The sequence below is a fragment of the Phyllostomus hastatus genome, unplaced genomic scaffold, assembly GCF_019186645.2.
Source record: "Phyllostomus hastatus isolate PE091 unplaced genomic scaffold, TTU_PhHast_1.1 phas_contig_113, whole genome shotgun sequence".
NCBI lineage: Eukaryota > Metazoa > Chordata > Mammalia > Chiroptera > Phyllostomidae > Phyllostomus > Phyllostomus hastatus.
In genome coordinates, this window is record NW_025333530.1 from 5952521 (window position 1) to 5965762 (window position 13242).

The 13242-nt window shown below is 34.4% G+C and overlaps 1 protein-coding gene across 4 annotated transcripts in view; it reads right to left on the reverse strand.

Annotated features, from left to right (window-relative positions):
• The window catches only part of RDX (radixin), a 102622-nt gene that overhangs the window by 70000 nt on the left and 19380 nt on the right, over positions 1-13242 (reverse strand). For all 4 annotated transcript variants that reach the window (XM_045837911.1, XM_045837895.1, XM_045837905.1 and 1 more), the window contains one exon: positions 3750-3833. In XM_045837911.1, coding sequence (XP_045693867.1) covers positions 3750-3833 — 84 coding nt within the window. The remainder of the gene's footprint in view (positions 1-3749; positions 3834-13242) is intronic.

Below are 13242 nucleotides of genomic sequence, written 5' to 3' on the forward strand. Positions count from 1 at the left end.
GTAAAAACTCATACTGATGCAAAATCTAACCAATGCCAAACAACAGAACTTTCACCCAGATAATTCATCTTTGGCAGCAGAGCCACAGAAAACATTCCTGCTCAGAATGGCAGTGAAGGAAATTTACACAGGTCAGGGATAAGAGAGAAAAGTCTATCAAAGTAGCTGGCCACAGTTTCTGCCTCCAGGCTTTGTGTGATTCACAGTGCTAAAGGGGAGTTGCCACAGTAGGCACCTATAGTAGTCTTAACTTGAGGCTACCACAACAAACACCAGGAAGAGCAAGAGCGCTCAGCTGTGAAATTCCTAAAGAGGTCCTGTATTTCCGACAGCTCTTTGACTACTTCTGAAAGTGTTCTCAGAACCTCCCAATCACATACATGCACAGGGTGAGGCAAAAGTATGTTTACAGTTGTGAGTACACAAAACAGAATTTATTCTTGTATTAATAAGTATTCTACTATTTTCCATAGGAACAACTGGAAACCTATTTTCCCCCATCCTGTATAAGTAAAAAAAAATGCTTGGGCACATAACTACAATATATGTATCTTTATTTGTAAGTTATACACATGCTATCATACATATAAAGCACATATTTTTAAAATAATTGAAAGATGAAAGACAAAAATATAAACATTTTTAGTATTTTTTTCTTGCATCCTAAAAGATCATGGATGGGGAGCACTCCTTTGAGGTTATAAATACTCTACTGTAATCCCCCAAGTAGAGCTGAAAGATGAGGCTAGTAAAGAAGAGTCCGCAGTGAACAATGAATGTTAAGCACTCAACTAGAGCCTCCTACACACAGCAGATGGCCTCAAGCCAACATCATAATTAGAAGAGAGACTTTGCTGCAGGTGGACTCATGTAGCTATGTACCCTCATTTGAGAGGACCCCTACCCTCTTGGTCTGTTCCTGGCCTAACCCTGAACCTACCTACCTGCTAGCTCACCCCATATACTCACTATACCCAAGGTAAAGCCTGCTTTTAGATCCTTACACTCAGGCTCTGAGTGAAGGAATGCCAAGAAACAGAACAGCGACTATTAAGAATTGTTAAGAGATAACAATCCTTAATCTAGACCTTCATTTACAATGAATGACATACAGTATACATGTGCGTGCTGTGTGCATGTATGTAAAATACTGTTCTATATACTTTACATGAGATCTCAAGTCTCACTTCTAAGGGAGCAATGTTATCATCATCCTAATTGTACGATGGAGAAAAATGAGGCAAAGGCAGGAATCTGTCCCAAATTAAACAGCTATAGCTAAGGACTCTACTGCAGGCAGGTATGGCTGCAGAGCCCATATTTTTAAACTACTATACATTACTGCATTACAATAAATAGTAATATTTATTTCTATTATCCAGGAGTTTCATTATCCCTGGTATCCAAACTAAAACAATTCTGCTTAATAAATAACAAATTTATTTCTCAGTATCAATACCAAAAAGATCCACCTGCTGGTTAGTTTTTGTTACCACAAGCATTTCACTCATTTAAATAACATTTCAACTTGCTATGAAGTACAATAAATGCTAATTCATTCATATTTTTATTCAAATAAGATAGGCTATATATTTAACAAATAGGAGGTCTAGAAGAATCAACGTAAGTAGATATTAATGCACAAGGTAAAACACCTATAATGTAGAATGAATGTAGCTGCTTATGAGTTTGCTTTAAAAATTTGCTTACATACACACAGAAAAAGCCTTTCATCTTTCAAAAAGACATTATCAGAGCTTTGAAGATCATTAATTACCTAATCAGGAGATTAAGTATACCACTGTCTCAAGAAGAGAAACAATTTTCCAGGAATTTTAAATTTGTATTGCATTATTATATTTGGATAGGTATGTGATAGAACATCACCTATTAAAACCAAGATACATAATAGACTATTTACTGCTGTAACACAAGAAACTCCCTCATTTTCTAAAGCAGTGATTTTCAAATTTTTTGATCTCATGGCACACATAAACTATGTACTAAAATTCTGCAGCATACCAAAATATATATTTTGCCAATATGACAAAAATAGGTATAATTTTTAAATTTTATTGATTTTAGAGACAGGAGAGAAAGGGGGGGAAAGAGAAACAGAGTTGGGAGGAGGTAAGAGGGGGCAGAGGAGAGAGAGAAGAGACAGACAGAGAGAAGGAAACATTGATTTGTTGCTCCACCCATTCATGCACTCATTGATTGATTTTTGTATGTGTCCTGACTAGGGAATCAAAGCCAAAACCTTGGCATATCAGGTTGATCCTCTAAGCAACTGAGTTACCCAGCCAGGGCAAAATAGGAGTAATTTTGATTCATTCACTCTGAACGGCTACTGTTGTGTTAGATGTCATTTTTTTATTGACAATTTAAGGGTAAAGGGGTCAGTGCCCCTGACTAAATAGTCAGGTGTTGCATGTTTTAAAAATTCTTGCAGCACACCAGTTGAAAATCGCTGCTCTAAGGCCAAATTAATCTGACCACAGACTATTGCTCTCTCGTTCATAAGTAAAAGTTAGAAGTCTCAGGCCATGCAAGATACATCACTTCCCTCCTCTCTGCAATTATCAATTCACCTTAATCACCTGACCCTGGATAACAATCTCTTTCTCCTCCTTTTCTCAATAACTTATTACTCAGAACATTACATACAGCATTACCTGAGGAGCTTAAACTAAAAAACAAAAACAAAACTAATGGTTTAAAGTAGGCCCTAGATAATAAAATTGGAATTTCTAGAGGTAGTTTCCACACACTGCCCATACCCCATTTTTTTTTAAACCATGGGTGACTAAAATGTGCACTCAGGAGAGAGAAAAAGACAAAAATCAGTAATCCAAGTTCCTTAACATGACATCCATGTTCTAATACCAGGCTAGCAAACAAGCCTATGACATCGAAGTGTCATTTGGTGCCTACTTACAGCCTATAATTCCCTGTGTCTTTGCTCCTGCCACCCCATTTGTCTAGAATATGCACCCATTCCACTAGGTGGAATGTCTCAGATTTCCTTTTAGCCTTCATTACAATGATTTGCATAGCAGATATAAATATAATATGGATGGACCTTGAGAATATTATTCTAGGAAAGTCAGTCAGTCAGAAAAAGCTAAAAACCATACAATTAATTCACTCATATGTGGGATATAAAATTGAAACTCATAGATACAGGCAATAGCATGGTGGTTACCAGAGGGAAGGGGGTAGAGGAGTAGTAAAGGGTGAAGGGGGCCAAATATACGGTGACAGACGATGATTTGACTTGGGTGGTGAGCACACAATACAATATACAAATCATGTATCAGAGAAATATATACCTGAAACCGATATGTCCTAATGAACCAATGTCACCCCAATAAATATAATAATTAAAAAAAGGTGAAGGGATTAAGAAATACAAATTAGTAGTTATAGAACAATCCTGGGGATTAAAAGTACAGCATAGGGAATATAGTCAATAATATTGTGATAATTTTGTACAGTGCCAGGTGGGTACTGGAAATATTGAGGGGAACACAAACTGCTACTATTTATTTTTTTTTAATTCTATCACACAAATCTAGGAATGAGAAGGAATATCTACACAGCTGTTCAAGATACCTGAATAGGTACTGTGAAAAATTCCAGTGCTACAATGTTGCACTATTAGTAAAGGTATAGAAAAACAGAATGAAGTGCAACAGCATTCACACTATGGTGTCAAAAGTTGCATATTTCATCTGGTTAAACCATACCTGGTCAAAAAGTTGTTTGCCAGTTGTATTGGGCTGGATAGCAAATTCCAGCTCAGCATCCATTGTGGTTACTCGTACGTTGATCTATAATAAAAACAAAAGAAATAATCAGTAGGAAAGAGAATACACTTTAAAAAAAATTTATTTTAGAGAGAAGGGAAAAGGAGGGAGAAGAGAAGGAGAGAAATGATGATGTGTGAGAGAAACACCAAATGGTTGCCTTGGCCTTCAACACCAAGGCTGCAGGTATCGAACCGGCAACCTTTTGCTTTGCAGGACAATGCTCAACCAACTGAGTCACACCAGTCAGGGCAGAATACACTTATTACTCAAGAGAAAATACTTTTATCTGATTTCTAAAATAAAATGATATAATACGCAGGCAGTAAAGAGCAAATGCATAACTGTATCTAACAGTTTCTTTAATAGATAAAGTGATAAGGTTTGATTTTAATTATAGAAAACCTTAAATCTACTTGCAAAACAAAGATCTTATGAAATCTTCTTTTAAGAACTTTTATGAATTCCTAACATATACTAGACACTAAGCCATGAGTTTTCCATATTCTCATGTCATGTAGCCCCTGCAACAATACTAGGAGATATGCTCATTTCTATAGAAATTGAAGGAGTTTCCATCATGTGCACAATGACACATTAATATCAAATGTAGAGCAGGTATTTCAACTGAGGTATAACTTGGAATTCTTTGAATGTCATTCACTATCTCATATTTCTTTAAACACAAAAATCAGATAGTTTTATTTATACTACAAATGTATTCTTCACTTTATAAAAAACATTCATCCTGCCCTTTGTTAGATTCTATTTTAAACTCTTAACATTTTTGTGTGTAAATACCTTTCTAGTTGGATTATTTTACCAAAAACTTAACATGCCTTGACCAAAATAATTTTAAATCCAGAATAGCATCTTTACTTAGAATTCACAATGATGTGGTGCAAATATATCTTTTAAACTTTAACTCCACTATTATTAGAACTCTAAATCAGACTGACTTCTCCTTACACCTTTTACTCATTCTAAAAACCATAACTTGTATACCTATAGATCTTCTACCTTCCCTAAATCAAATAAACCTTATAGATCGTTCCTTCTTTAAAGTAGTATCAGGAACTATTGATACACATAAAATACATGTAACATATATAAACAATAAAACATAATAAAATAAAACATAATAAAATAAAACCAATTGTGACATAATAAGAAATACATATATTTGGTCTTCATCCTGGTTCCTGGAAGAGCTCCTAAAGCCCTTGGAATTTCCTAAGAGATGTGAGGAGCCTCTTTTGTTATTCATAATAAGCCCCTTTCATACATACCAGAGTTTATGCTAATGAGTGGACTCTAGATGGGATCTTAAATAGCATCACTATGGGGGTGGTGGGGTATTAGCTAGAGAAACCAACTATGTGATTAGAAGAACCAACAACGTTATTAGAGCCACTCACCCCAACCTCAGGGAGGAGAGTAGGAACTGAGTTCATCATCAATGGTCAATGATTTAATCAATCATGTCTACATAATGGAAGTTTCATAAAAACCCAAAATGAAGGGGTTCAGTGAGCTTCCAAGCTGGTGAATGCGCCCACATGCAAAGATGGTACACCCAAATTCTACAAGGACAGAACCAGTACTAGTAAGTAAAGTGCTTCTCTGAGTTCTGTGAGCTATTATAACAAATTATAGAAACTGAGGAGGGAATCATGGAAATCCCCAACTTGTAGCCAAACTAGGTAAAAGTGTGCATAATCTGGGACCTACTACTTGTGACTGGTGTCTGAAGTGTGCAAGGCAGTCTTATGGGGCTGAGCCACTAACCTGCCGGGTCTCTGCTAAACTCCAGGTAGGTGGTGTCAGAATGAATTAAATTACAGGACATACAATTGATATCCACCCAGAATTGGAGAATTGCTGGATATGAAAAAAACCCACATGTTTAGAGTCAGAAATTTTGTGAGTAAAGTTTTCATTTACCCATTAATCTGTCATTATCCCTTAATGAGAAATGACAAATAATATTGCCTATACCAGTGTATTTCTTCTTTGTGAATTTCCCTGTCCCCAATCCCCACAGGTAAGCACTAATGTGAATTTTGTGTTTGTCATTCTGTTGCTTTTTTAAAAGAGCACAGTTCTATCACAAATGTAGTATCTATATGTAAAGTCAATTTTTCTTGTACAATTTCACTTTTCTTGATTTTTAACTATATTAAAATTATACAGTACTTACTTATGAAGTATTCTTTCTTGATGTGGGCAATGGTTACATGAGTATATTTTATGAAAATGCATCAACTCATGATATATGATATATTTGATAAAAAAAGTTAACAAAAAGTGTATCACACTGTAGTTTGGTTTTCCACAATTATAGATCTAAGATTCACTGATGTTGTTAAGTAGTTTTTATTGCTATACAATCTATATTAGCCAACAATTTATTTACCCATTTTCCTGTCAATAGACAGTTTCCAATTTTTACCATTAAGGATAATACTGCTATGAATATTCTTATACATGTCTCCTAGTGCCTATGTGCCCAGACCAGTTTCCCTGGAAGTATATACCGTATTTTTGGACTGTAAGACACACTTCCCTCACCTCCCATTATTTGGGAGGAATAATGGTTGTTAATGCTGCTGTTCAGTTCTGTTTACATTTACATTGGTGAAATATTATGTTATTTATGTTATTAAATATTCTATCACATTTTTTTGCCTCAAAATTTTTTGTCCTACTTTCCTCCTCTAAAACCTAGGTGCGTCTTATGGTCCAAAAATATGGTACTCAGAAGAATTCCTGGGAAATAAATTATGCATACCTTCAACTTTACCATGTAATGCTAACTTGTCTTCCAACATGACAGTATCAACTTAAATTCTCATCAACAGTGTGTAAGAATTCTTGCTGATCTGTATTTTCACCAATAGTGGGCATTAACAGATTTTTTTAAATGTCTGACAAATATAGTGGATGTAAACAAGATTTTATTATGGTCTTAACGTGCAGACAGACCCCTGGTTCCTAATGAGGCTGAGACATTTTCCTGTGGGTGGGATGCAGAATTCTAAGATGGCCCCCAGAACCTCCATCCTGGTGTTACTCTCATGATTATGTTATATGACAAAGGGAATTTTGCAGATATCCTTAAGGATACTAGTAAGTTGAACTTTAAATAGGAAGATTATGTGACTGGGCCTAAGCTAATCATGTGAACCCTTTAAAAGCAAAGCATTTTCTCTGAGTGGTTATACGAGTCAGAGAGATTCAAAATTCGGAGAGGAATTTGACACAAAAGAAGGTTTTCCATTGCTGAACAGGTAGGGTCGTGGGACAAGAACATGACGCCAGCCCCTAGGAGCTAAGAGTGACCCTTGGCCAACAGTTAGTAAGAAGATGGGAACTTCATCTTCCAGTTAAAAAAAAAATCATCATTTTACAAGGAAATCAATTGTCCCAATAAAAGGAATGAGCTTGGAAGAGAACCCCAAGCTCTAGATGAGAAGGCAGCTGAGCTAAATCTTGATTTCAGGGTAGTGAAACCTTGAACAGAGAACCCAGTCACATCATCCCACACTGCTAACCTACAAAACTGAAAGATATAAATGGATATTGTTTTAAACTTTTAAAATTGCAGCAACTTTTTATAGAGCAACATAAAACTAATACAGTGTTTATTGTCTCCTCATATTTGAAATGTCTGTTTTTGTCTACCGCTTATTTTTCTACTTGGGTTGTCTTTTTCTTACTCCTTTGTAGGAAATCTTTATATATCCTAGGTACTTTGTCAGTTATTTGTGTTACAAAAAAGGTTTTCTACCAGTTAGAAGTTTGTCACTCTACTTTATAAAGTGCCTTCTTTATAGTAAACATATCCTTAATTTTAATATTGAATTTATCAATGTTTACGGTTTTTTTGTGCCATATATAAGAAATATTTCTCCACTCCAAAATCAGGATATTAACTAATCAATACACATTTAATATTTTCCTACTAAAGTTTTACTTTTCATAAGTTGTCTTCAATGATTTTTGCTTATGATCTGAAGAAGTACCATTTCATTCTTTAATCCCCATTAGGATAAAGATATGGAGATTTAATATATTCAAATGATGTATACTGATTAGTTAAGTCATACCACAAAGATGACTGTCACCAAATCAAATGTCTAGAGATATGGGTCTGAATCTGTAATAATTCTGTTGCATTGGTCAATTTAGCCATTCTGCCAATACTATTAAAACAATGTATATTGTCTTAATTACTATATCTTGATATCAATAAATCTTGATATCTGGTAGAGCAAGTCTCCTCTCATTATCTTCAGAACTATTTTAACTATTCTTAGCTCTTTGTTCTTTCTCTTGGCTTCATATAAAATTGTAAACTTATCATTATAAATCATAATCAATATCCTATCATGATCTACACTGGAACTACACTAAATTCATTAACACAACCAATTCTCTTGGGGTAATGACAACTTTTCAATACTGACTCCCCTATCCATGGCTATGGTTCTGAGATTTTAGGTCCTCTTTAATGTCTTTCAAAAAAGTACTTATAAATTTCTCCATAAAAATCTTATTAACCATTTGTTAAGATATCTTTCTCCTAGTTCATTATGGTTTCATAGCTATTATAAATACAGGCCCACAATCCCCTGACACCCTAAAAATATTAAAAAATGAAGTTTATTAGCTAATTTCTACCAAAAAAACTTGTCTTAGAGTGATATGAAACTAACTAGTGAATTAATTCACCCCACTTCTAATGAATATTCACATACTGATCTACAGAAGTATTGTTTTTGAGATAGCGCAACAGACAACAAAAGTTTCATGATAATGGCACGTACACATAAATATGGCCTATTAGCTTTCTACAATCCAAAAAATCCCAAATATTAAAACTCATCTAGGTTAAAGGCTTTCCAATACAGGATTGTGAAAATGATGAAATACCTTTCTAATTTTTTTTATGGTTTTGCTCCTATAGAAATGCAATTGGTTTTTAATCAATCCTTTTATCAGTTCCCTTGCCAACTGTTACAATAAGCCTGTAAATCTTTGTGTTTACATATACCAGGAGCCAAAAAACTCTTCCTGTAAAGGACCAAATAGTAAATATTTTAGGCTTTGTGGACCATAAAGCCTGCTGTATCTACTCAACTATGCTACTATAGCAACAAAGCAGTTATAGATAATAAAGCATACTATGTCCCAATAAAACTTTATACACTGAAATTTGAATTTCATATAATTTTCACAAGTGAAATATTATTCTTTTGATTTTTTTCCAACATTGAAAATGTAAAACCAATCTTGGTTTACAGGCTATACAAAAACATGTAGCGGGCTAAACTGGGTCTATGGGCCATAATTTGCTAGTCCCTTATATAAAAGAAGGATCTTAACATCTTTGTTAGGTAGGATAGGTAGCAAACCAAGGCACGGAGGAAGAGGGAGACATGTCTCACACTAACTCAGCAGTCCTAAGCCTGGTCTGATAATATTAACAGGTGTTCCAACTCCACAAGAAACACCATGCTAACATGGGAGGGCAGCCCTTGAAATTCTATGAATCTTCTCCACTATCTGGGAACAAAAACCTTTGAACCTGTGCTTTCACCCTAAGACCTGAAAGGCAGGAGAGGATCCACAGTGCCCAAAGGAAGAAGCCCATAAAACTTTGGTTAACTGCCTACCTCTGCTCACTATCTGTTTATGAGGGAGTCTCTACTGCTTATAGAAAGAGCCCATCAATAACTGTGGGTAACTGCCCCAACTTTAATTAACTGCTTTCTGTCACATATCTGTTTTATAAAATATACAAATGCAGTCTGGAGCAAGATAAAAGATTTGGGCTAACAGACTCCTACACATACCTAAGTTTGGGTAGTCACGTCCCCCCAGGAAAGCTGGCACCATCTTTACCTGTCAATTGATATGTAACTTCTTCACCCTCATCCCACCAACTATGTAAGTCCTCAAAACAAAGGACTCTAGCTCTTTGCTGTTTGATCACATGCCTCAGGCCACCCCAGCATTTGACCACCCTTACCCTGTTTTGCCTGTGTCTTTCACCCCCCACCTTAGCTAGGCCTGCTCTCTTCCATGAGAATGAATCACCAATAAACCCTGATTGCATGCTAACAGATTTGCTGATCTGTAATTCTTTACTGTGTCAGCAAGGAGAACCAAGTTTCTGGGAGTTTCTTCCATAACATCTTCAAAACAGTGTTTTTCCTTTCCAGTTTTTGAGCTTTTGGCCTGTTTTTCTGCATAGGTTTCTCTGTTCATTGTTGAAGAGCAACAGTGATGTGTGTATCTTTTATCTTGTTCCATTTTAAAAGAAATGGTTCCATTGTTAACATATTAACAGCTTTTGCTGTAGCTTTTCTTCTATACCTAGCTTCAGAGTATTGGTTTTTGTTTTTTAAATCATGAATAGTTGTTTAATTTTAGCAACTGCTCCCTCTAAATTTATCATATAATTTTTCTCTTTTAAGCTAAACATGATAATTGTGATACAAAATGCTTATTATCTGACCACCAAAATGTAAAAAAAATTAGTTGGACACTGAGTTACAGAACAGTATCTCTTGCTAACAGATACGGCTATCTGACTAAGCTCTTACCCACAGAGCATGAGCAGAGGAGATACAGGCCACTTCCACGCTGAGGCATAAAAGCAAGGTATGAGGCATGTTAGCAAGTTAACATGCTTCCCTATGGTTTTTCCTTCCTTCCTGCTGGCTGCAACCCAACATAGCAGTAACTCACCTTCAATTACAAAAAACAGTAACGCCTTAAGCCAGAAGTCCTCAAACTTCCTCTTTATATTCTTAGAAATTACAAAACATCCCAAAACACTTTTGTTTAGTGGGTTACATATAATCATATACCACATTAGAAATTAAAACAGAAAATTTTAAGATATTAATTCATTTAAATGTAACAAGAATAAACCTACTAGACATTAACATAAATGACATAAATACAAATATCACATCAGTATCTTTAACATAAAAGCACTATAAGGCAACTTTTAAAGCCTTTTCATTTCATCCTAACGGTAATTTTCTGAGGTGATCAAAGCACATTATTAAATCAACTTTATTTTACAATTTAAAAAACATCTACAGAAGGTGTCACTTGGCCTAGGTTACGTATCTACTAAGCATAAAACTGGGCCAACAAGATCAGTGTAAAATATGAAGATCAAATTAAATTTCTCCAAGCCTCCATTCTGAAATTCTATTCTTCTTTTTCATTTTTGGGAGAGTGGAGAGCAGGGGTGACTAATTGAACACTGAGCTAAAAAGTTTACAGGAAAAATTATTGTTTTCCTTTTCTTTAAATATATTACTTTTAATAGCTTAAAACATTTTCTTTCAGAATTTTTATGCATTGACAACACATAGTTCATACCCAGCTGTATGTACAATTTTGAATCCTTACCCTAAGGAATAAATAATCTCCACTCAATTACACTGACAAAAAGTTTTCCAAAGCAGTTGCAAACTTCCACATTCCTTTGAGAAATATATTAGAGTTCCAGTTGATCACATACTTACCAATTTGATACCATCAGTCTTCAATTTTAGCCCTTCTAATGAGTACAAGTTGTATCTCATTATAGTTTTAACGTGTGCTTCCCTGATAACTAAAGATATTGAGGATCTTTTCAAGTGTTTGTTGGTCATTAATATATGTTCTTTTGTGAAGTATTTGTTCAAAGATTTTCTCCACTTTAAAAAAACTAGTCTTACTGAGTTCTGTAAGAACTTTATATTGGGACTATTCTGCCTTACCATTTTTCTTATTACTGTTTTTAATTTTGATGAAATCCAATTTTTTTAATGGTTCAAACACTCTGTGTTCTTTAAGAAACTCTGCCTACCCCAAGGTTGCAAAAATGTTTCCTCGTGTTTTCTTCAGAAATTTTATAATTTGGGCATTTGCATTTAGGTCTATGATCCATTTTGAGCTAGTGTTCTGCGTAATGGCAGTATGAGATAAGGGTTTATGCTCATGCTTCTCTGTATGGATAAGTTTTTGTTCCAATATCATTTGTTGGAAACAATTTAATTTTGTCATTGAATTCTATGATAACCTTCTTGAAAATAATAGTATTTTCATTATAATGTGTGTAGTTGTATTTTTGTCCATCAATTCGATTAGCTATTCTTTCAACAGTACCACACTTTCTTATTTTTATAGCTTGTGAATAAGTCTTGAAATTCAGGAGTGTTAAAGTTTTCCAACTTTGTTCTTTTTAAAAATTGCTTTAGCTATTTCATATAAATTTTGGTTTGGCAGTTCCATATACATTTTACAACCAATCAGCTAGTCAATTTTAGTCCAAGAAGCCTGCTAAGATTTAACTGATTGGAATTACAATCAATCTACCATTACATTTAAGGAGAATTGACATCCTGATGTTTTCTAGACCTATCTAGACAATATATACTTATCTGTATATTTAGGTCTTTAGTTCCCCAGAAGTTTTCAGTATAGAAATCTTGTACAGATTCTGTAAATTTATTTCTAAGTATTTTATGTCTTTGATGCTGTTACAAGTAATTTTTTTTAATTTTGCTGTTAGTATATATAAAAACCCAATTTTTTAAAATGTAACCTTCTGTCCAACAATCTTGAATTCAGTTATTAGTTCTAGTAACTGCAAATAGAAAAATTTACTTCTTCCTTTCTGATGGTTATGACTTTTATTTCTTTTTACTTTTCTCTCCCTCAAATAACGCACACTTTGTTGCCTGCTAAGTCTTTAAAGTAATTCCAGAGTGATATGCACGCCAGAAAATTCCAGTAAGTATAACCAATAATTTTCTTATAACTGCCCAAAAGAAAATTACTGAAAAAAAAAAAACCCTGAAGTTTGTTAAATAAAGAACATTTATCTTAAGACAAAAAGAATAAGACTTAGTGAAGAACTACATTATTATAAAACTAAGTAAAATGAACACACATGTACCCTTAAGTAAAAAATATCTAAGACTATATAATATATCAGCAGTGGTATCACCAGCACCAAAGCCAGGATTATGAGACAAATATTAATGCATGAACCTCTCATTCCTCCTTTTAACAGTAAGTTGTTATTTACTAAGCACTGAATGTATACCAACTTCTTCTAATGCTCATCATATGTATCTCCATTTTATATATGAGGAAATTAAGAATTGGAGAGACTGAACTAATCTAACAAATGCACTCAAGTTAAGTAGCAGATCCAGGACAAGCACTGAACAGTTTGATCCTAGAACCCACAAATTTTAATTTTAACTGTGATGTTACCTATACCTCTTCTTCACTGGCCTACATAATACTGCACTCCAGCCACATTTGTCTAAAATAAATAACAGTAACAGTAGTGTCTTTTTCTTCCCAACAACTCTACCATAACACTTGGTCTTGTTCCAAAAGGAATTTAATGCTA